At 45.9% G+C, this 24,976-nt stretch overlaps 1 protein-coding gene across 8 annotated transcripts in view; it reads left to right on the forward strand.

Annotated features, from left to right (window-relative positions):
- LOC126428440 (epidermal growth factor-like protein) overlaps window positions 1-24,976 on the forward strand; it is a 163,066-nt gene that overhangs the window by 86,806 nt on the left and 51,284 nt on the right. For all 8 annotated transcript variants that reach the window (XM_050090368.1, XM_050090367.1, XM_050090370.1 and 5 more), the window contains one exon: window positions 7,549-7,735. In XM_050090368.1, coding sequence (XP_049946325.1) covers window positions 7,549-7,735 — 187 coding nt within the window. The remainder of the gene's footprint in view (window positions 1-7,548; window positions 7,736-24,976) is intronic.

A 24,976-nucleotide genomic window follows, 5' to 3' on the forward strand; every position in this document is an offset into this window, starting at 1 on the left:
GCAGCATCTCCATACGCCTTTTTCAACCTCTTGTGGATGTTTCCCACTGTCTCGTTTGCACAGCACAGGAATTCTATGACAGCACGTTGCTTCTGACGAACAAGTGTAGCAGCCATCTTGAAGACATGCTGTGACAGCGCCACTCACAGGAACAGGTTGAACTAAGTTTGGAAACAAGCGGGAAGGAAGTATCTACACACCGTAAAACTTTCACACATGCAGAATGAAAACTCTATTTTTGCAAAAATAGTCTGCATTTCTTTTGGAGTGACCCTCGTAGACCTGCAGAGATTACTATGCAAGGATTGTGATATTTCTGTCTGTGGCCGCCAGTATTTTATTTTGTTAGAAGCTCGCCTTGATGCAGCTTGATACACGCAAAGTAGCATATGGTACGAAAGTGTAGTGAGGTACAAGCAGCAGATGGTTCAGTACGAACCATTCCCGTGCGGGAGTCCGCCAATTGTACTGAAAAAAACCTGCTTATGATTGGTCGGCACGTTCGGGTGCTAGGCGCTGAAATGCTCAACTTATCTTATTAATTATTTATATAGTTTCCATTGTATTTAACCCAGTTTTTAGTATGACAATCTCTCATGGTTGCCCTACGAGTCTGTCGTTTTTTAAATTAAATTTAATAGTTGTGAGAAACGTAAGATTAACGATATTGCAACGGAAGTTGCGATGGCACCTGCGCAGTATCTGCAAAACGTTCCAAGTGAGAGTCGTGGTCAAAATAGTGTTCTTAGAACTGTAAACTCACAGCATTCGCATTCTGCACACTACTTGGTGTCGAGAGTGCAGTGTATTTACAAAATAGCGACAGAACAAGAAAAAAGCTTTTCAGTGTTGTAATATGCGAGATGTTTATTTGTTATAAGAGCACAGCGTAAATTCAAAAGGCATTGTGTAAAAGAACTGCCATGTAAACAGAGCGTTGTGCGTTGGATTTGACAGTACTGGTAGTCTCTGTAAATTGAAAAGTATCAGCCGACCAACTGTGCCACCATCTAAGCATGGGGAGGGCGAGGGAAAATTTCGTCGACGACGTAAAAATGTTCGGTCCGCGCAAACCACAAACATGGAATACTGCAGCAAACTGTGTGGAGCAGTCGGCGACGGCGGCTACATTTCTAACCGTTTCGTTTGCAGCTCGTGCCACTATTAGAACCGAAGGATTATGGCTGGCGCCATCAATTTTGTATGACAGAGTAGGAAGCAAAGGACGAACATTTCGCCTCCAAGGTGATGTTCTACATCTACATACATACTACAAAATCCACCATACGGTGCGTGGCGGATGGTACCTCGTAGCACAACTAGCATCTTCTCTCCCTGTTCCACTCCCAAACAGAACGAAGGAAAAATGACTGCCTATGTGCCTCTGTACGAGCCCTAATCTCTCTTAACTTATCTTTGTAGTCTTTCCGCGAAATGTAAGTTGGCGGCAGTAAAATTGTACTGCAGTCAGCCTCAAATGCTGGTTCTCTAAATTTCCTCACTAGCGATTCACGAAAAGAACGCCACCTTTCCTCCAGAGACTCCCACCCGAGTTCCTGAAGCATTTCCGTAACACTCGTGTGATGATCAAACCTACCAGTGACAAATCTAGCAGCCCATCTCTGAATTGCTTCTATGTCCTCCCTGTCCGCCCCCGGTAGCTGAGTGGTCAGCGTGACAGACTGTCAATCCTAAGGGCCCGGGTTCGATTCCCGGCTGGGTCGGAGATTTTCTCCGCTCAGGGACTGGGTGTTGTGTTGTCCTAATCAGCATCATTTCATCCCCATCGACACGCAGGTCGCCGAAGAGGCGTCAACTCGAAAGACCTGCACCAGGCGAACGGTCTACCCGACGGGAGGCCCTAGCCACACGACATTTCATTTCTATGTCCTCCCTCAATCCAACCTGATAGGGATCCCAAACGTTCGAGCAGTACTCAAGAATATGTCGTATTAGTGTTTTATAAGCGGTCTCCTTTACAGATGAACCACATCTTCCCAAAATTCTACCAATGAACCGAAAACGACTATCCGCCTTACCCACAACTGCCATTACATGCTTGTCCCACTTCATATCGCTCTGCAGTGTTACGCCCAAATATTTAATCGACGTGATTGTGTCAAGCGCTACACTACTAATGGAGTATTCAAACATCACGGGATTCTTTTTCCTATTCATCTGCATTAATTTACATTTATCTATATTTAGAGTTAGCTGCCATTCTTTACACCAATCACAAATCCTATCCAAGTCATCTTGTATCCTCCTACAGTCACTCAACGACGACACCTTCCCGTACACCACAGCATCATCAGCAAACAGCCGCACATTGCTATCCATCCTATCCAAAAGATCATTTATGTAGATAGAAAACAACAGCGGACCTACCACACTTGCCTGGGGCGCTCCAGATGATACCCTCACCTCCGATGAACACTCACCATCGAGGACAACGTACTGGGTTCTATTACGTAAGAAGTCTTCGAGCCACTCACATACTTGGGTACCAATCCCATATGCTCGTACCTTAGTTAGGAGTCTGCAGGCACCGACTCAAACGCTTTCCGGAAGTCAAGGAGTATGGCATCCGTCTGATACCCTTCATCCATGGTTCGCAAGATACCATGTGAAAAAAGGGCGCGTTTCGCAGGAGCTATGCTTTCTAAGGCCGTGCTGATGCATGGACAGCAACTTCTCTGTCTCAAGGAAATTCATTGTATTCGAACTGAGAATATGTTCGAGAATCCTGCAACAAACCGATGTTAAGGATATTGGTCTGTAATTTTGAGGATCCGTCCTTCTACCCTTCTTATATACAGGTGTCACCTGCGCTTTCTTCCAGTCGCTCGGGACTTTACGTTGGGCAAGAGATTCGCGATAAATGCAAGCACCGAAGAAATAACCTTCCATTTTTGTGGGAAGGTTGATCGTCACAGTGTGGGAGTCTGGGGCAATGAGAATCCTCATGAAATTGTGTCGCATGACCGTGATACGCTGAAAGTTAATTTCTGTGGAGTGTCACAGACGAAGCTGTATCGCCGTTTTTCGTCTGTGAGAAGAGAGTGACGGGCACCTCTTACCTTGACATTTGTGGTTGTTTCCAGAACCGACTGCTGACTCGGAGAATTTCATCTTGCAACAACACGGGGCACTCCCGTCATTGGAGCATCGACGTTGGTCGCTACGTAAACGACGAACTTCCGCGTTGGCCATGGTGGTGCAGATAAGCAGTTGTTAGCATCCCACTTAGTAAATGAATCGACTTCATTTACTTCCAGTACGATGGACGTGGAAGAATTAAGGGCAAATTTTAAACACATTGTAAATCACGCATTGGATAAGTATCTGCCGAAAAAGTGGGTTACGGACGGAAAAGACCCACCGTGGTTTAACAGCGCAATTCGGAGAATGCTCAGGAAGCAAAGGCAGTTGCACTCGCGGTACAAGAAAGGTCGGGAGAATGAGGACAGGCAAAAGTTAGTAGAGATTCGTGCTGCTGTAAAAAGAGCGAACCGCGAAGCATTGAACCGCCACCACCGTCATACCTCAGCAAAAGATCTTGCTGAAAACCCAAGGAAATTCTGGTCTTACGTAAAATCGGTAAGCCGGTCGAAGGCTTCCATACAGTCACTCACTGGCCAGTCTGGCCTGGCAACGGAAGACAGCAAAACGAAAGCTGACATTTTAAGTTTAGCATTTGAGAAATCTTTCACGCAGGAGGATCGTACAAACATACCGCCGTTTGACTCTCGTACAGATTCCCGTATGGAGGACATAGTGATAGACATCCCTGGGGTTGTGAAGCAGCTGAATGGGTTGAAAATAAATAAATCGCCAGGTCCTCATGGGATTCCAATTCGGTTTTACAGAGAGTACTCTACTGAATTGGCTCCTTACTTAGCTTGCATTTATCGCGAATCTCTTGCCCAACGTGAAGTCCCGAGCGACTGGAAAAAAGCGCAGGTGACGCCTGTATATAAGAAGGGTAGAAGGACGGATCCTCAAAATTACAGACCAATATCCTTAACATCGGTTTGTTGCAGGATTCTCGAACATATTCTCAGTTCGAATATAATGAATTTCCTTGAGACAGAGAAGTTGCTGTCCATGCATCAGCACGGCTTTAGAAAGCATCGCTCCTGCGAAACGCAACTCGCCCTTTTTTCTCGTGATATCTTCCGAACCGTGGATGAAGGGTATCAGACGGATGCCATATTCCTTGACTTCCGGAAAGTGTTTGACTCGGTGCCCCACAGCAGACTCCTAACTAAGGTACGAGCATATGGGATTAGTTCCCAAGTATGTGAGTGGCTCGAAGACTTCTTAAGTAATAGAACCGCGTACGTTGTCCTCGATGGTGAGTGTTAATCGGAGGTGAGGGTATCATCTGAAGTGCCCCAGGGAAGTGTGGTAGGTCCGCTGTTGTTTTCTATCTACATAAATGATCTTTTGGATAGGGTGGATACCAATGTGCGGCTGTTTGCTGATGATGCTGTGGTGTACGGGAAGGTGTCGTCGTTGAGTGACTGTAGGAGGATACAAGATGATTTGAATAGGATTTGTGATTGGTGTAAAGAATGGCAGCTAACTCTAAATATTGATAAATGTAAATTAATGCAGATGAATAGGAAAAAGAATCCCGTAATGTTTGAATACTTCATTAGTAGTGTAGCGCTTGACACAGTCACGTCGATTAAATATTTGGGCGTAACATTGCAGAGCGATATGAAGTGGGACAAGCATGTAACGGCATTTCTGGGGAAGGCGGATAGTCATCTTCGGTTCATTGGTAGAATTTTGGGAAGATGTGGTTCATCTACACTCCTGGAAATTGAAATAAGAACACCGTGAATTCATTGTCCCAGGAAGGGGAAACTTTATTGACACATTCCTGGGGTCAGATACATCACATGATCGCACTGACAGAACCACAGGCACATAGACACAGGCAACAGAGCATGCACAATGTCGGCACTAGTACAGTGTATATCCACCTTCCGCAGCAATGCAGGCTGCTATTCTCCCATGGAGACGATCGTAGAGATGCTGGATGTAGTCCTGTGGAACGGCTTGCCATGCCATTTCCACCTGGCGCCTCAGTTGGACCAGCGTTCGTGCTGGACGTGCAGACCGCGTGAGACGACGCTTCATCCAGTCCCAAACATGCTCAATGGGGGACAGATCCGGAGATCTTGCTGGCCAGGGTAGTTGACTTACACCTTCTAGAGCAAGTTGGGTGGCACGGGATACATGCGGACGTGCATTGTCCTGTTGGAACAGCAAGTTCCCTTGCCAGTCTAGGAATGGTAGAACGATGGGTTCGATGACGGTTTGGATGTACCGTGCACTATTCATTGTCCCCTCGACGATCACCAGTGGTGTATGGCCAGTGTAGGAGATCGCTCCCCACACCATGATGCCGGGTGTTGGCCCTGTGTGCCTCGGTCGTATGCAGTCCTGATTGTGGCGCTCACCTGCACGGCACCAAACACGCATACGACCATCATTGGCACCAAGGCAGAAGCGACTCTCATCGCTGAAGACGACACGTCTCCATTCGTCCCTCCATTCACGCCTGTCGCGACACCACTGGAGGCGGGCTGCACGATGTTGGGGCGTGAGCGGAAGACGGCCTAATGGTGTGCGGGACCGTAGCCCAGCTTCATGGAGACGGTTGCGAATGGTCCTCGCCGATACCCCAGGAGCAACAGTGTCCCTAATTTGCTGGGAAGTGGCGGTGCGGTCCCCTACGGCACTGCGTAGGATCCTACGGTCTTGGCGTGCATCCGTGCGTCGCTGCGGTCCGGTCCCAGGTCGACGGGCACGTGCACCTTCCGCCGACCACTGGCGACAACATCGATGTACTGTGGAGACCTCACGCCCCACGTGTTGAGCAATTCGGCGGTACGTCCACCCGGCCTCCCGCATGCCCACTATACGCCCTCGCTCAAAGTCCGTCAACTGCACATACGGTTCACGTCCACGCTGTCGCGGCATGCTACCAGTGTTAAAGACTGCGATGGAGCTCCGTATGCCACGGCAAACTGGCTGACACTGACGGCGGCGGTGCACAAATTCTGCGCAGCTAGCGCCATTCGACTGCAACACCGCGGTTCCTGGTGTGTCCGCTGTGCCGTGCGTGTGATCATTGCTTGTACAGCCCTCTCGCAGTGTCCGGAGCAAGTATGGTGGGTCTGACACACCGGTGTCAATGTGTTCTTTTTTCCATTTCCAGGAGTGTATAAAGGAGACCGCTTATAAAATACTAATACGACCTATTCTTGAGTACTGCTCGAGCGTTTGGGATCCCTATCAGGTCGGATTGAGGGAGGACATAGAAGCAATTCAGAGGTGGGCTGCTAGATTTGTTACTGGTAGGTTTGATCATCACGCGAGTGTTACGGAATTGCTTCAGGAACTCGGGTGGGAGTCTCTGGAGGAAAGGAGGCGTTCTTTTCGTGAATCGCTAGTGAGGAAATTTAGAGAACCAGCATTTGAGGCTAACTGCAGTACAGTTTTACTGCCGCCAACTCACATTTCGCGGAAAGACTACAAAGATAAGATAAGAGAGATTAGGGCTCGTACAGAGGCATATAGGCAGTCATTTTTCCCTCGTTCTGTTTGGGAGTGGAACAGGGAGAGAAGATGCTAGTTGTGGCACGAGGTACCCTGCGCCACGCACCGTATGATGGATTGCGGAGTATGTATATAGATGTCCCCTTGGCCCCTCCAGGTCGCCTGACTTAACATCTTGTGACTTTTTCGTTAGGAGGTACATTAAGGACCCTGTTTATGTATCGCCAATGACAAGAACGCTGTTACAGTCCTGAGAAGACATCACTGCTGCTGTGATGAACATTCAGATGGTGCTACTACATGAGTTACAGAACGAACGTGACCAAAGCTTGGACGTGTGTCATCCGACCAGAGGGGTATTTTGGTACGTTTGTAGAATGAAGAAAGGAAAATTGATGAGTTTACAGCTCTAGCCATTCATCAGTCGTACACGATCCATTACCATTAATGTTAACACCACTCATGTTCGATGTCAACGAGCAATGAGCACTCATATACGTCAGGTGGCAGCACTAGCATTTGAGGGTACATAAAGCGTGTTGTAGGATGCTGATAACAGTGCAGACGTTGTCGCAATGCGGAAATGAAGTGCCGCGCGGGATTAGCCGAGCGGTCTAGGCGCTTCAGTCATGGACTGTGCGGCTGGTCCCAGCGGAGGTTCGAGTCCTCCCTCGGGCATGGGTGTGTGTGTTTGTCCGTAGGATAATTTAGTTTAAGTAGTGTGTAAGCTTAGGGACTGATGACCTTAGCAGTTAAGTCCCATAAGATTTCACACACATTTGAACATTTGGAAATGAAGTTATTTGTGCGACGTTCAAAAGGGTAGAATCATCGATTTTCGGACCAAGGGTGGAAACAGTTCCAAAACGGCTAAGTTTGTAAACTGTACGCGTTTTTCTGTGTCACCCTGTACTACAGAACGTTTCGGACAGCAGCGCCGCTGCCTCTTCAGGGCGCTTCTCCCTTTTCCAGAGGATGGCCACTGCCAGCCGGTGTGCGCAGTGGGCTGCGGCAAGAACGCTCGCTGCGTGGCGCCCGGTCGCTGCAGCTGCCTGGAGGGTTACGGAGGGCTGGACTCCAGCGGATGCCACCCACTGTGCAGGCTCCAGGCGCGAGGGGCCGAGTGCGTCGCCACGGAGCAGTACCAGTGTCTGCGGGGGTGAGTGCATCTCTGGCAACACGTAGTGCTCCACTCTCCAGTGTCTGTGAAACTTGTGTAGGGTTCCACAGGGATCCATTCTGGCACCACTGTGGAGGAATGGTATTCCACAGGGGTCCATTCTAGTACCTCTAATACCGAGTGTCCAGCTTTCGCAATCCGCACACTATCTATCGCTCTATCTATCGCTTGAGCCTTTTACCGCAGTGACGCAGGGTCAGCCATCGTTAATCGGATTTGGCATGTTAATGGTTAAGGGATGGCCGGATGCCCTTCCTGCCGCCACCCCGTACCCCCTGGGATGGAATTATTGTACCCCAACTGTCTGCATCGAGTGTAATCCATGGAATAGTGTGAATGTGTTCAGATGTCTGCGATCCGTGTAGCTGAGACGGAACATTGGGACCAGCCCGGTATTCACCTAGCAGGATGTGGAGAACCGCCGAAAAACCACACCCAGGCTGGCCGGCACATTGGCCCTCGCCGTTAATCTGCCGGGCAGATTCGATCCGCGGCTGGCGCGCCTACCCGAGTCCAGGAAGCAGCGCGGTAGCGCTCTCAGCTAACCTGGTGGGTTTTTGCAATCTGCAAAATGTGGTCTGCTAAATGCGATCTAGGTTAGGTACAGTGTTATTCTAAATGATGAACCCACTTTCAAAAATTCGTTTGTTATGAAGCAAAAATCCAAAATGAACAAGCTTCGTAGCAATAAAAAGAGGAAGTTTCAAAGCTTTTGGCGGGCAGTGATGGTTTCAGCAGCGGCCAGTGGAGTTAGCGCGGCAATAGGGCCGTCATTCCGTTTCACTGTCAGCTGTGAGTGAGATGGCGATTGTGGAGCACAAGGTTTTCTGCATTCTCGAGTTCACGAATAGTGAGTCGCAAATTGCACTGCAGTGGGCATTTTGTGCCAAATTTGGTATTCGAGTACCGAGCATTAGTCATCGGTTTAGGCAATTTACACAGATTAGGAGTGTGTGCAAAGAAAGCCGGCCGGGGTGACCGAGCGGTTCCAGGCGCTACAGTCTGAAACCGCGCGACCGCTACGGTCGCAGGTTCGAATCCTGCCTCGGGCATGGATGTGTGTGATGTCCTTAGGTTAGTTAGGTTTAAGTAGTTCTAGATTCTAGGGGACTGATGACCTCAGAAGTTAAGTCCCATAGTGCTCAGAGCCATTTTTTTGTGCAAAGAAAAAAGCACAGGCCGACCGCGTGTGTCAGAGGATGATGTCCGACGAACTCGAGAAGTTTTGTATTCAGTCCCAGTGTGCCTACCAAAAGAGCCAGTCGAGAACTTTGAATACCCCAACCAACTGCATGGAAAGTCCTGAGACAGTGTTTGCTCTACAAGCCCTGCCGATTACAACTTGTGCAGGCTGTCAACTCAAATGACAAAGAGAAGCGTCTCCCATTTTGTGGTGATGTGCTAGCAGAGATGGAGGATGACGCATTTCTACAGTGCATAATTTTTAGCTATGAAGTGACGTTCCACCTTTGCGAAAAAGTCAGATACAATGTTCGCATATGGGGTTTGGAAAATCCACATTTACCATTGCAACAGGAAAGAGACTCACCAAAGATCAACGCATTCTGTGCCGTATCCCATACAAGGGTTTAGAGACCATTTTGTATTGTGGAAAGGGCTGTAATGGGAATCAGGTACCTGGATATGTTGGAACAATGGCTGTTCTCTCAGAACTTCATTTTCCAACAGCATGGATCTCTGCCCCATTGGCACTGTGACATATGGGGCTTTTTGAATGACTCCCTTCCTTAGTGCTGGACAGGTTGTAGGAGAGTTGAGGACCTGGCTCTACACTTCTGGCCACTGAGATCTCCTGATCTCACATCCTGCGACTATTTCTTATGGGGTTATGCGAAGGAAGCTGTTTACGTCCCACCTCTACCGACGACTCTGAATGATCTGCGGAACAATAACACTGCTGCCGTGCACTCTATATCAGCACATATACTTCCGTGTGTGTTGGACGTGTTTGGCTACCACATAGTTCAAATGGTTCAAATGGCTCTGGGCACTATGGGACTTAACATCTTAGGTCATCAGTCCCCTAGACTTAGAACTGCTTAAACCTGACTAACCGAAGGACATCACACACATCCATGCTCGAGACAGGATTCGAGTCTGTGACAATTGCAGCAGTGCGGTTCGGAACTGAAGTGCCTAGAACAGCTGGGCCGTTTGGCTACTGCGTCGATGTTTTGCCGTGCAGCCAACGGCGGCACCATTGAACATTTACAACACCTATCACATTTCTAATTATTAAAACCTAATTAATTACAAATTATGAAACTGATATCAATCATCACTGAAAAAAGTTTGAAACTTCCTCTTTTCATTGGTATAAAGCTTGTTCATTCTGGATTTATACTTGAATAAATACGAAGTTTTGAAAGTGGGTCCATCATTTAGAATAACCTTGTTTATTTGTTGCAAGGATACTAAATTATCTGAGTAGGGATCGATTCTGGCACGTCTCCTATCAAGTATCCACGTTTTGCAACCATCCCACTGTGGTCTTCTTTAGGCGACTTCGGTTAGAGGTATTTGCTATTGGGAAGCCAAGATATCTGAGGAATGGTGTTCCACAGGGATCCATTCTGGCACCTCTCCTATACAGGGCTGTGCCAAGGCCTTGGCGAGATAGGTTCACACCAATGGCGAAGGTACAGGAAGGTGGATGGGGGGGGGGGGGGGGGGGCGCAAAATCTGACCGAAGAGAAAGAAAGACGGTGTAAGAATGAACTGGGAGAAGCGCCAGAGTTCTCTTGCCCCACGTGTACCTGACTTCTGCCAGTGAGAAGAGGCGTTTCTTTTGGCCCATGACTGTAAACACTACCTGTTGTCACAGTGTCATTTCTTCTAAGTAACATCATAAATATATTGCTAATGCTGAAGTGGTGTCATGTGGGATGTGTGTCAACAGTACACGTGCTACCTGCACAACCAACTCCTGTTCAACAATGGGGATGTTGTTGCTACTTCCCTATGGAATTGTAGGATCACAAATTTGGCGACATGATGTTGAAACACATACGCTGTTTGACGAATGCTTTGGTTTTTGCCGATTTCTTCCATCTGAGGACTGCAATGTAGCTGTTTAAGCTAGAGTGCTTGAAAGTATTTGATAGTATAATAAGTGCAATGGAAAATAGATCTCACATATAACACAACATCTCATCTCACTTTCATTTGCCGTCAGGAATAAGTCAAATGAAAGCTCTGTATCTCATTTTGGAAAATGCGCAGCAGATTTATTGTGCCAAATGTAGCAGAAATATCGGCACAGCTGAGGTAGTTAACGAAACTAGTTAAAGAAATAGCGCCTTTCAAATTCCAGTGTAAACAACAGATGAATCCAGACACAGCTTCCCATTTCGATATTTTAAAATATTTTTCCTTCAAACTATGCGTTACCAGATGGTTATCCAAACATAGAAATCGCTTTGAGGATATTTACGGTAATTCAGCGACTGAAGAATCTTGACAAAGCAGTTACCGAAAGTTAAAGATGATGAATAATCCAGTTAATGTCAAGTATAGGTGAAGCGACTAGCAAATTCAGATAGCTTGTCAGTGGAATACGATATAACTACTAAATTTGTCAGTGACATAATTAATGAGCTTGCTTCGCCGAAAGTAAGGAAATGGAAAAGTAAAATTAAAATAAAAGCACATTTCTTGGAAATGAATGTGTTTTTAACAATTAATTTTAACTCTTTCTCTTTTATTTTCTGTTACTAATTTATGCACTACCAATAATTTACAAAGATGAACTAAAATCTGTTCTTTATCATACATGATGTACAGTAACCACTAACAAAAAAGCATAGATCTCGATTCATTTCCAATTGTTTTGGAGAGTTATGCAATTTTTTGTTAATTCACTATAGTGATACATTTAATTTGTTGTATGAAATATTTTTCACCTATATAGCTCAATTAAGTATTATTAAATCTGTATAGCTCACTTCGGTACAGTTCTGCTTCTATTCATTGTCCACGTTGTGCAATCTTCCCACATTGGTCAGCTAAATTCGAACTAAGTTAGCTAGATTTTTTTACAATGCTTAAGCAGTGCTGAGTTCTAGGTATAAAGGATGCAAACGATAATTGTTTACTGTATACCACAGTGGTATCGGGGATAGCGAGACTAACAACTTGATAAAGCACACTTGTGATTTATGAAGCTGAGGGGAAGAAAAGCCTCAGACTGGCCTACAAAAGACACGTATGCTACAACTCGCGCATGCCGCGCCAGATTGTCATTATCTCTTATGCTACCAGCTTAGTCGACCATTTCGTTAAAATGATTAATTTAAACTCCCCCATGAGGATAATAAGAGAAAAAAATACTTTTGGAAATGTTATGCAAAAACTAATTACGTCTACAGTTCGAGCTAACTTTATCTCTCACACACACAGATGGTGGTGGTGGTGGTGGTGGTGGTGGTTAGTGTTTAACGTCCCGTCGACAACGGGGTCATTAGAGACGGAGCTCAAGCTCGGGTTAGGGAAGGATTGGGAAGGAAATCGGCCGTGCCCTTTCAAAGGAACCATCCCGGCATTTGCCTGAAACGATTTAGGGAAATCACGGAAAACCTAAATCAGGATGGCTGGAGACGGGATTGAACCGTCGTCCTCCCGAATGCGAGTCCAGTGTGCTAACCACTGCGCCACCTCGCTCGGTACACACACAGAAGTTATGCAATAAGAAGCGCAGACAAAGAAATTGATTTATTTGTTAATTTTATGCTGTTATAATTCTGAATATTGAAGGGTATAATTTACTCTCTCTCACTCTCTCTCTCCCTCTCTCTCTCCCTTTCCAAGCATTTATTCCGACTTGCGGGGTCTGCTGTTATGGTTAACCGGATTTGGCGTCTTTTTTAAGGGGAGGCCGAATGCTCTTTTGCCGCCCACTCGTACCCCCCCCCCCCCCCCCCCCAGGACGGAATGTGTAGTGTACCCCAGCTGTCTGCATCAAGAGTAATCCATGGAAATGTGTGAACGTGTTGCACATGTCTGCAATGTAACCGAGGTGGTACGGGGGAATCAGCCCGGTATTAACCTAGCGGGATGTGGAAAACCGCCTAAAAACCACACCAAGGCTGGCCAGCGCCAGCCCACGTCGTTGATCCGCCAGGCGGATTCGATTCGGGGCTGGAGAGTCCAAGAAGCTGCGCGTTAGCGCTTTCAGCTAACCTGACGGGTACAGACATTATACACCAAAAAACTAGTGCAGGCACGCGTATTCAAATACATAGATACATAAGCAGGCAGAATACGGCGCTGCGGTCGGCAACATCTCTGTAAGACAAGTGTCTGGCGCAGTTGTTAGATCGGTTACTGCTGCTACAATAGCAGGTTATCAAGATTTAAATGAGCTTGAATGTTGTGTTACAGTCAGCGCACGATCGATGGGACACAGCATCTCCGAGGTAGCGATGAAGTGGGGATTTTCCCGTACGACCATTTCACGAGTGTACCGCGAGTATCAGGAATGCGGTAAAACATCAAATCTCCGACATCGTTGCGGCCGGAAAAAGATCCTGCAAGGACGGGACCAACGACGACTGAAGAGAATCGTTCCACGTGACAGAAGTGCAACCCTTCCGCAAATCGCTGCAGATTTCAATGCTGGGCCATCAACAAGTGTCAGTGTGCGAATCATTCAACGAGACGTCATCGATATGGGCTTTCGGGGCCGAAGGCCCACTCATGTATCCTTGATGACCGCCCGACACAAAGCTTTAACGCATCACCTGGGCCTATCAACACTGACCTTGGACTGTTGATTACTGGAAACATGTTCCTGGTCGGACGAGTCTCGTTTCAAATTGTATCGAGCGGATGGAGGTGTACAGGTATGGAGATAAGCTCATGAATCCACGGACCCTGCATATCAGCAGGGGACTTTTTAAACTGGTGGAGGCTCTGTAATGTTGTGGGGCGTGTGCATTTGGGGTTATATGGGAACCCTGATGCGTCCAGATACGAGTGTGACAGGTGACATGTACGTAAGCATTCTGTCTTATCACCTGCATCCAATCATGTGCATTACGACGAACTTGGGGAATTCTTGCAGGACAATGCAACATCCCAGACTTCCAGAATTGCTACAGAGTGGCTCCAGGAAAACTTTTCTGAGTTTAAACACTTCCGCCGCCCACCAGACTCCCCAAACATGGACACTACTGAGCACATGTGGGATGCCTTGCAACGTGCTGTTCAGAAGAGATCTCCATCCCCGCGTACTTTACGGATTTATGGACAGCTCTGCAGGATTCGTCGTGTCAGTTACCTCCAGAACTACTTCAGACATTAGTTGAGTCCATGGCACGTCCTGTTACGCACTTTTGCGTGCTCGCGGGGACCCTTCACGATATTGGGAGGATGTACCAGTTTCTTTGGCTCTTCAGTGTTTATTACGCTATGAGACTACGCCGCTGCGTTGTTCGATTATACCGTTTATTACAAAAAGTTATTTCGGTGTGATGGAAAATACGTACTAAGGTATAATACACTACTGGCCATCAAAATTGCTACACCACGAAGATGACGTGCTACAGACGCGAAATTTAACCGTCAGGAAGAAGATGCTGTGATATGCAAATGATTAGCTTTTCAGAGCATTCACACAAGGTTGGCGCCAGTGGCGACACCTACAACGTGCTGACATGAGGAAAGTCTCCAACCGATTTCTCATACACAAACAGCAGTTGACCGGCGTTGCCTTGTGAAACGTTGTTGTCATGCCTCGTGTATGGAGGAGAAATGCGTACCATCACGTTTCCGACTTTGATGAAGGTCGGATTGTAGCCTATCGCGATTGCGGTTTATCGTATCGTGACATTGCTGCTCGCGTTCGTGGAGATCCAATGACAGTTAGCAGAATATGGAATCGGTGGGTTCAGGAGGGTAATACGAAGAAACTCCGTGCTGGATCCCAACGGCCTCGTATCACTAGCAGTCGAGATGACAGGCATCTTATCCGAGTGGCATCCGCTTATCTCGATCCCTGAGTCAACAGATTGGGACGTTTGCAAGACAACAACCATCTGCACGACCAGTTCGACGACGTTTGCAGCAGCATGGACTATCAGCTCGGAGACCGTGGCTGCGGTTACCGTTGACGCTGCATCATAGACAGGAGCGCCTGCGATGGTGTACTCAACGACGAACCTTGGTGCGCGAATGGCAAAATGTCATTTTTTCGGATGAATCCAGGTTCTGTTTACAACATCATGATGGTCGCATCCGTGTGGGGCGACATCGCGGTGAACGCACATTGGAAGCGTGTATTCGTCATCGCCATAGTGGCGTATCACCCGGCGTGATGGTATGGGGTGCCACTGGTTACACGTCTCTGTCACCTCTTGTTCGCATTGACGGCACTTTGAACAGTGGACGTTACATTTCAGATCTGTTACGACCCATGGCTCTACCCTACATTCGATCCGTGCGAAACCCTACATTTCAGCGGATAATGCATGACCGCATGTTGCAGGTCCTGTACGGGCTTTTCTGGATACAGAAAATGTTCGACTGCTGCCCTGGCCAGCACATTCTCCAGATCTCTCTCCAATTGAAAACGTGTGGTCAATGGTGGCCAAGCAACTGGCTCATCACAATACGCCAGTCACTACTCTTGATGAACTGTGGTATCGTGTTGAAACTGCATGGGTAGCTGTACCTGTACACGCCATCCGAGCTCTGTTTGACTCAATGCCCAGGCATATCATTACGGCCAGAGGTGGTTGTTCTGGGCACTGATTTCTCAGGATCTATGCACCCAAATTGAGTGAAAATGTCATCACATGCCAGTTCTTGTATAATATATTTCTCCAATGAATACCCGTTTATCATCCGCATTTCTTCTTGGTGTAGCAATATTAATGGACAGTAGTATACTTCAAATTTTGAAGTAGTTAATTAAACGCATTATAGAATTATGGTTTGATACGTACATTAGGTGGTCTTGATATCCACATGACATCGACTTCTCAGTTGCTGTCACACTACTGTATAATTCAGGGACTTTGGTGTTGGTTGTGCTACAGTAGGTATTAAACTTTTGCTGGAGCAGTTATTTGTGAAGTTGTCTAATTACGAAATTTTTTCTCATAACGACGTTACTTGACAAGAGCATTGACAGTTGAGTCAGCGGCGTTGTATGGTGGTTGCGTGGGTCATATCTTTTTTCCTACCAGCTATATCATATTGCTTATATGATTCGTGTTTATCTGGTTCTACGCTCGTATGTTATTTAATCTCCTTTTTTTTTTAATTCCTTGGGCCAGATAGTGTCATAATGCCACAAGTTCACAAATAACTACTCCATCAAAAGTTTAATACCTACTATAGCTACACCAACACTAAAGGAGGAAACTTACACATTAGTGTGACAGCAAGTGAGACATCGATGTCATATGGATATGAACACCACCTGATGTACGTAGCAAACCGTAATTCCCTAATACGTTAAACTATCTACACCTTTGCCCGCCTCCGTAGCGTAGCGGTAGCGTTACCGCCTACAACGCAGGTGGCCCGGGTTCGATTCCCGGCACGGGACTGTGTTGTGTGTCCATCATCTTTGACTCGCAAGTCACCGATGTGGCGTCACCTAAAAAGGACTTGCAATACGGCGGCCGAACTCCCCCGCATGGGGCCTCCCGGCCAACAATGCCATACGATCATTTCGTTTTGTCCGCAGCTCGTGGTCTTGCGGTAGCGATCTCGCTTCCAGCGCACGGGGTCCCGGGTTCGATTCCTGGCGGGGTCAGAGATTTTCCCAGCCTCGAGATGACTGGGTGTTGTTGTCTTCATCACCATCATTCATCCCCATTACGGTCGGAGGAAGGCAATGCCAAACCACCTCCGCTAGGACCTTGCCTAGTCGGCGGTGCGAGTCTCCCGCATCGTCCCGTACGCTCCTCGGAGTGTGGGACCTCCTCCTCCTGCTGCTCATCATCATCATCATCATCATCATCATCATCTACACCAAAGAAATATTGGCCAAACTAGTTTCCACAGATAACCGGAAGGTGGCAATCAGGGCAAAGTAAGCCTATTACAACAAACAACACAGTAGCGTCTTGGTCTCCTAGCATAATATACCAGGAAACGTTAGCGACAGCCCCGGACGTTTGCACAAGCCCCGCCCATTTACCCCCCTCCATACCTACTCCCGCCACACCAACCAAGAGCGCATCAATATGATCTTTGGCAGTCCTCGTCGCTGTCGTGTTTTTGTTCGTCGTTTTTTGTTTTACCACGGTTGTTCATACTAGCAGTGTTGTGCTGTTAGTACTTCTTAGCAGTTTGTTTAATACTGTCAAAATGAAACATAGATATCCACTCTCAATAAAGTTATCATACACAAGGTACCTAATATTGACTATTGTGGCCAACTGCTGTCAAAACTGATATCTAACAGACATTAAAGTACGATAAGACGTGTTGGAATGACACTGACGAAATTATGTACATATATTTAACAATAGGCAGCTCTAAAGCTCTCAAACACTGAAGAAGAACTCAAAGTAATCTCGTGTCTGCTACAAGCAAGCAGTCATAAGAGTTCAGAAGTAAAAATTCACCCATTACACAGGCAAATATTAACGAAGAATGTCACTGTATAAACATCTGACTGCTTGCATTACACATTTCTACATTATCCTACTCTTATATTCTTTAGTCTTAATGAAACAAACCAAGACATCGACTTTGCCTTGTTTATGCACAACATTGACTTTAGACAACCGAGATAATGGGCAGCACCCTTGGCGATACTACCAATTAACATTTCAGAACAGAATTTCTTACACTACGCGAGGTGACTGAAATTTGCGCTCACTGCAGTTAACAAATATCAGATGTTTTGATATAGTGCAGATGAAAGCTCATGAAATAAAAAAGACAGTGTGGATACCATTTTTATTTTTCATTCTTACTGATGATTTTTCAACTCGCATATTCAATGAACATATTTCTAATTCTTTTCACAATGGTACCAGAAAAACTGTATTTCGTAGTAACTACTGATTTTCTTCCTTGTTGTGACTGGCATATGTGTGATACGAACAACTGTGATGTTGGAACATGCGGCAGACCATGATGCGCGGAGCTTAGGATATGGATTGGTGTGGAGGGCGGGGGGAGGAGGGGGGGGGGGGTGGGATTGGGCGGGACTTGTGCACCGTCCGGGGCTGTCGCTAACGTTACGTTAATATACCATGTGCTTATAATTTAACTTTCCCTATTTAACACGTTATTACACGGAAACTAATTACCACACGAGTACCAAATATCACGGTATAAGTGTATATTTTTATTTTTATAATTATATATTTTATGATTTTGGTTTGGTGTGGCTTTAAATATTGTGGGCTACCACAAGACTTTTAATTAACTTACACCGCGATAACACTCGTACGGACATCGGCTGCCCCGAAGTACGTACGATATAATATTTTTCAAGCGCAACGCGCGACTCACCGCCTTCTAATAAATAGTTTGCGTGACCGCTGCTTTTTAGAAAAGGAAATATGCGTATTCTTACGCAAACTGTAATTATTAATATGGGTCTCAGAGGCTACTGGTTATTTATGTACCAAATTACATAAAGAGTAACTGAGATATTGCGGAATTTAATGATTTTCAATATTTCTTGTTCATTATTTGCAAGGCAAAACTGGAGAGAATCTCGTCTGCCGTTAGGCGGCCAAAATGAAACATACTGAACTCATTCAGTGCTGTGAATTTTGGTAACTGAAATTAATTTTAACTTCTAAATTAATGAAAGATCAAAACTGAGAAGACTCTCGCATTTACATTTAATAACATGAATCGTCAGCGTAATGGCTGACTAAATCCTGCTAGGGGAGATGTGCTCCCTGCACTACGAAGGCCTGTAAAAACTTTGTTGATTATAATTAATGGTTGCTATCATGAGAGGTGACAACTAAGTCAATAACACACACTTTCTGATAACAATTTCTATTATATTTTTCAAAAATACAGAGAAAACTTACGTTAATTATCAGACAGCACTGCAATGGCGGCCTACCGCTAGACGAAACAAAAATAGGAGGTATAGTTCAATCAAAGCATTGTCTCTGATCTTCATCGTCTATGTTACACAGAGATTATACCAAAAAACTGTGCTTTGTTAATTACATCGATATTTGTGTTTTGATAACAACAACTTACGTTCTTTACTATTTGTTATACATCGCGCACACGTACACAGTCTTGAAATAATTTATAATTCACGCGTCTCATAACAAAAACTTCCTTTCCCCTTCTGCAAATGTCCATTTATGTGACGTACCGTCACACAGAGTTGGTAGCATTAATGTCCGGAGCATGGGGTGCATGATTTCCATGAGTCACAGCGCCACTGTCCAGTTCCAATTATGACCACCAGGTGTCGTGATCACTCATCGTGATTCTCTGTCTCACACTCCTGACCAGTCGCAGAGCACTTGTTGACGTGTCAACATGAGCTTGGATAAAAGGAGCAGGGCAGCAATGGTGAAGGTCTGTTATCAAAACAACAGTAATGCTGCAGCTGCACTTCGAGAATGTCACCGGCTGAAAGGATTACAGAAGGATCCTCTTTCTCCACCTGCTGTGCAGAGTACGACGAAGAAGTTCGAATCAACTGGAGAACTGGGCGTCGCTCCGGGAAGAGGCCGATGACCGGTTGCACCACAGGTGGTTGATGAAATTGCTGTTGCTGTGGCAGACAACGCTGTGGGCAATTCTCGATCGTCAGGCAGTGCGCGTGCCGTGTCACGACAGTTGCACATCCCGTGGTCCACTGTACGGAAGGTGCTTCGAACCATTCTCAAATGGTACCTGTACAAGATCCATATCGTACAGCAGCTTGCACCACAGGACGCACAACTACTTGTTGATTTCACTGTCCACTTTCTGGCAAGGATTGAAGTTGACGAGGGCTGGCTGGCCACTTTCTCGCAAGGATTGAAGTTGATGAGGGCTGACTGTCCACTTTCTCACAAGGATTGAAGTTGACGAGGGCTGACTGTCCACTTTCTCACAAGGATTGAAGTTGACGAGGGCTGGCTGTCCACTTTCTCGCAAGGATTGAAGTTGACGAGGGCTGGCTGTCCACTTTCTTGCAAGGATTGAAGTTGACGAGGGCTGGCTGTCCACTTTCTTGCAAGGATTGAAGTTGGCGAGGGCTGGCTGTCCACTTTCTTGCAAGGATTGAAGTTGACGAGGGCTGGCCCTAGACCACCCTATGGACAGACAAAGCTCATTTTTCTCTGACGGGTGAGTCTGAGGATCTTCACCTCCAGTCACTGTGTATAAAGTTCCTCTGTTTGGTGAACGTGTCACCGTATGGTGTGGCTTCACGGCTACGTTCATGATTGGCCCATTCTTTTTTGAACTGGTTGGCGCTCAAGGACCAAAGACGTGCAGTGTGACTGGCCAGCGTTACCGCGATATGCTTCGCCAGCATGTCATACCCGCCCTACAGCAGAGAGACGCATTGAACTCTATAGTTTTCGTGAAAGGTGGGGACCCACCACACTTCGCTCGAGAAGTTCACTACTTCTCCTAAACACATATGGAAACGATCAAATTATCAGCCGGTCGTTTCCAAATGCTTGACGAGCACGATCATCTGATCTCACTCCCTGTGATTCTTGGTTGTAGGGTTACTCGGACAGGGTTTACCAGGGGGAACATTCACACACGTGCTGATCTGAAGCGCAGCATATCAAGAGAGGTAGCCGTCATACCCACGGGCATGCTTCGCTCTGCTGTGCAGAAGGCAACCCTGCGCTTTCAGTCTCTTCTTGATGATGGGCGCCGTTTTGACTCCCTTTTGTAGCAGTAATGATACTGGTATGTAATGGTATGATGAACTGTAGCAGCACATTCAAAGTGTTTCAATTGAATGGTTTCTGCATTGTATCTCGTCCCATATCCTTGACATCAATGCTACCAAGTTTGGTCTTCATACGGTAATTAGTTTCCGTATTATAACATATTAACTAGGGAAGTCTTAATTATAAGCAAGCACCCAGTATAATGTCCTTACATGACATATACGACGCAGCGGACCCAGGCGAGTACGAATTATCACAAACGTCAATTTTACATTTTTAAGTCCATGAACAGGATTTTTTAAAAACATTCAAGGACGATTTTAGCCAGAAGCTCTTGTTTCGTGCACGCACTGCAGCTTAGGCAGTTTCTGTAGGCGAATTTAAGGTTATGTTCCGGGTTAATAGACCCCAAAGAGTCCCATGCCGATTTGCTCCTTTCTGCTTCGCCTGCACCACTGTGGTACATTGTAAACAGTTACCATTTTGAAACTTCCTGGCAGATTAAAATGAAACGTCCCCTTAGAACAATTATACAAGACTGTGCTTAAACTGACACACAATATTTTTAGCGCAACGCAATCTGACTTTCAGAAATCCCTACAAAGGAATGGCCCTGACTAACATTAACCTGTACCTTTCACAAATCACTTACCTCACAAAAATCTTCGTTACTCAAGCTACTGCAATACAGCGAGCGCCACTACTGCCAGCTAAATAAAAGATTCAAACTAATGAAGGCACTAACTACTGATAGGCATAGTTAGCAAATGAAAGATTTTAATAGAGAACAAACAATGTATTTACCTTAATAATCATAATATATATAGCAGTTCATGCCATCCAGTCTTACAAATTTCAAATCTCCGCCATTTCTCTCCCCACATCCACCACTGCTGGCGGCTCACCTCCAACTGCGCAACGCTACGCGCTGTTCACATCCAGCTGTCCAACACTACAATGGCAGACAACAATGCAAACCAACCATAGACTGCACACAGCACAGCCAGTGATTTTCATACAGAGCGCTACGTAACGTTGCCAATAAGAAAACATAAACAGCCTACTTACAAAAACTGTGTGCCGCACCGAGACTCGAACTCGGGACCTTTGCCTTTCGCGGGCAAGTGTTCTACCACCTGCGCTACCCAAGCACCACTCTCGCCCCGTTCTCACAGCTTTACTTCTGCCAATACCTCGTCTCCTACCTTCCAAACTTAACAGAAGCTCTCCTGCGAATCTTGCGGAACTAGCACTCCTGAAAGAAATGTAGAGCACTTGCCCGCGAAAGGCAAAGGTCACGAGTTCAAGTCTCGGTCCGGCACACAGTTTTACTCTGCCAGGAAGTTTCATATCAGCGCACACTACGCTGCAGAGTGAAAATCTCATTCGGGAGTTATCATTTTGACCCAGTACACAGGGTATTTCAGGAGTAACAACAAATATCTTAGATGGTGATAACTAAAGGCTAATTCGAATAGAAGATTCCATACAACATGTAGCCAATCATTATTGCTCACAGGAATTCAGCTCTTAGAGAAGGTACCCCTAGCAAATACATACAGAAACGTTAAGAAAAGGCAGAATCACACCTTTGCTTTAACGCAATACCGAATTCCCTTTAGAACACTGTATGTAGCTCTTATGTGGTCCTCTTGACGTTCCGTTTTCAGTTTTTTTTATTTGCAGACTTCGATTCTCAAGCACCTTCACAGACGAAAATCTAAATGGTAAAGTACAGGGACGTAGGTGGTCAAGAAACGTGACTATTTCTGCCAGTCCATCTCCCAGGGAATGTTAGGCTCAGATGATGAGTCACCAGATAACTAGAATGTGTGGGATCCCTGTCACACTCGAAGGTCATACCCTTTTGTTTTGTTTTTGAGTCATCAGTCTACGTCCTCCATAATTTTCTGGATGTGTTCTGTACAGTACTTACCTCTGCAGCTCCCTCTAGTGGCATCGAAGTCATTCCCTGAAATCTTAACAGATATCCTACCGTCCTGTCTCTTCTTTTTGTCAGTTTTTTTATATATTCCGTTCCTCGCCGATTTACCTTATCGGTGAACCTAATTTCTAACACCTATTTTCGTAGAAAAAAAAAACTTTACCAATAATTCTGGAAGCTGAGGTTCAAGACAGTGTCCATAACGGGGTCAAATGGCTCTGAGCGCTATGGGACTTAACATCTGAGGTCATCAGTCCCCTAGAACTTAGAACTACTTAAACCTAACTAACCTAAGGACATCACACACATCCATGCCCGAGGCAGGATTCGAACCTGCGACCGTAGCGGTCGCGCGGTTCCCGACTGTAGCGCCCAGAACCGCTCGGCCACACCGGCCGGCTGGCTCATAACGGGGTCGTGAAAGATGATGCAGTAGCTCGAAAGGCCGAATGAGCTGATTATCTCTTGCATCACACCACACATTTACAGAGAGGCGCTCTTGAAAATGTCTCCTCAAAGCCATGTGGGTTTTCGTCGGACCACCAATGTGAGTTACAACTATTATTGATACAGTCATGAGAGATAATGGCTTCATCAGTAAACAGTGTTTACGTGATTACTTGGTGGTTTGCAATTAGAAAGTGAAAAAGTTTCAAACGTTCACTGTCGTCTCCTTCTCGCGGGTGTAGAATCCGTTGTAAATAAGGATAAAGGCTGTTCGTGCCTGATGTCCTTTATATTCTCGTTTATATAATTGGTACTGATAGGAAGATGTCGGTGAGTGGCTCGCTGCCGGAGGTGTTTGGAAGTGCAGACGAGCAGACGATATGGACAGCCAGTCTGTTGCTAAAACCTCCATTACGGGGAAGACTAATCTGATGAAGTGATAGAAAAAGAAACTGGAGTCGATATAGTCAAGATGGGAGATCCAGAATTTAAAAGAGCTTTCGAAGACTTAAGATCGAAGAAGGCAGAAGATGTAATAACATTCCACCAGAATTTCTAAAATTGTTGTATGAGTGTCGCGATATAGAGCCTACCATTTGACATTCAGAAAAACCTCACACTCACAATTGCGAATATTACAAGAGCGATAATATCGCACAATCAGCTTAAGAGCTTATGTATCCACATTGCTGACCATATAAAGGAGAATGGAAAAGGCAATAGAGGATGTGTTAGGTGACGATCAGTCTGGCTTTAGGAGAGATAAAGGCACCAGAGAGACAGTTTGGACGTTGCGGTTCAAAAAATTCAAATGGCTCTGAGCACTATGGGACTTAACTTCTAAGGTCATCAGTCCCCTAGAAATTAGAACTACTTAAACCTAACTAACCTAAGGACATCACACACATCCATGCCTGAGGCAGGATTCGAACCTGCGACCGTAGCGGTCGCGCGGTTCTAGACCGTAGCGCCTAGAACCACTCGGCCATCCCGGCCGGCCGACGCTGCGGTTGATCATGGAAAAAAAAACATTAAAAAAATCAAGACACGTTCATAATATTTGTCGACCTGGAAAGAGCATTCATCAATGTCAAATGGTGCAAGATTTTCGAAACCCTGAGGAAAATAAAGGTAAGCTATAGAGAAAGATGGATGATACGTACAAGAGCCAAGAGGGAACAAGAGTGGAAAACTAAGAACAAAGTGTTCGGATTAAAAAAGGTGTAAGACAGGGATGTAGTCTTGTTCCTTACTGTTCAATCTATACATCGGAAAACCAATGAAGGAAATAAAAGGAAGATTCAAGAGTGGAATTAAAATTCACAGTGAAAGGATATCAGTGACAAGATTTGCTGATGACATTGCTACCCTCAATGGAAGTGAAGAATCGGATGAATGGAATGTACAGTCTAATGAGTAAAGAATATGAATTGAGAGTAGATCTGTGCTGGCGTAAGCTGGCGCCAACACCATGCGCAAAGAGGTTGCAAGAAGATCGACAGAGGCCAACAACAGCCTCACAGGAAACGCGCCGCCAATGCCCTCTTGCCAGTATTTAAGGTCGCCACTGCAGAACGAAGGGCGAGTCTGTCGGACTGAGTAAGTTCCAGTGTAATAGCAGCAGCCCAGTGGGAATCGCTGTAGCAGTTAGCTTCGCCACTAACTCGGAGAAAGGCAGGACGTGACAACCATAACAGTGTCAATAGCGGACTTTGTACTCTACCAGCAGTGAGGCTGACATGGATTGTACATATGAGCATGAACCACAACGAATATCTTCAGTTAAGTAAACTTTCCATTCTTATGAATAAAGAACCCAGTTAACCTATGGTTGCAGTTTGTGCTATAGAATGAGCATACCGACCACCAAACAACATCCTGTCCTTGTTTCCATGGTACAGCTCTACACAGACAATGAAACAACATAAAAATATCGAAGCAATATGAAGCTAATGGAAAATAGCA

Source organism: Schistocerca serialis, chromosome 12, assembly GCF_023864345.2.
Source record: "Schistocerca serialis cubense isolate TAMUIC-IGC-003099 chromosome 12, iqSchSeri2.2, whole genome shotgun sequence".
Lineage (NCBI taxonomy): Eukaryota > Metazoa > Arthropoda > Insecta > Orthoptera > Acrididae > Schistocerca > Schistocerca serialis.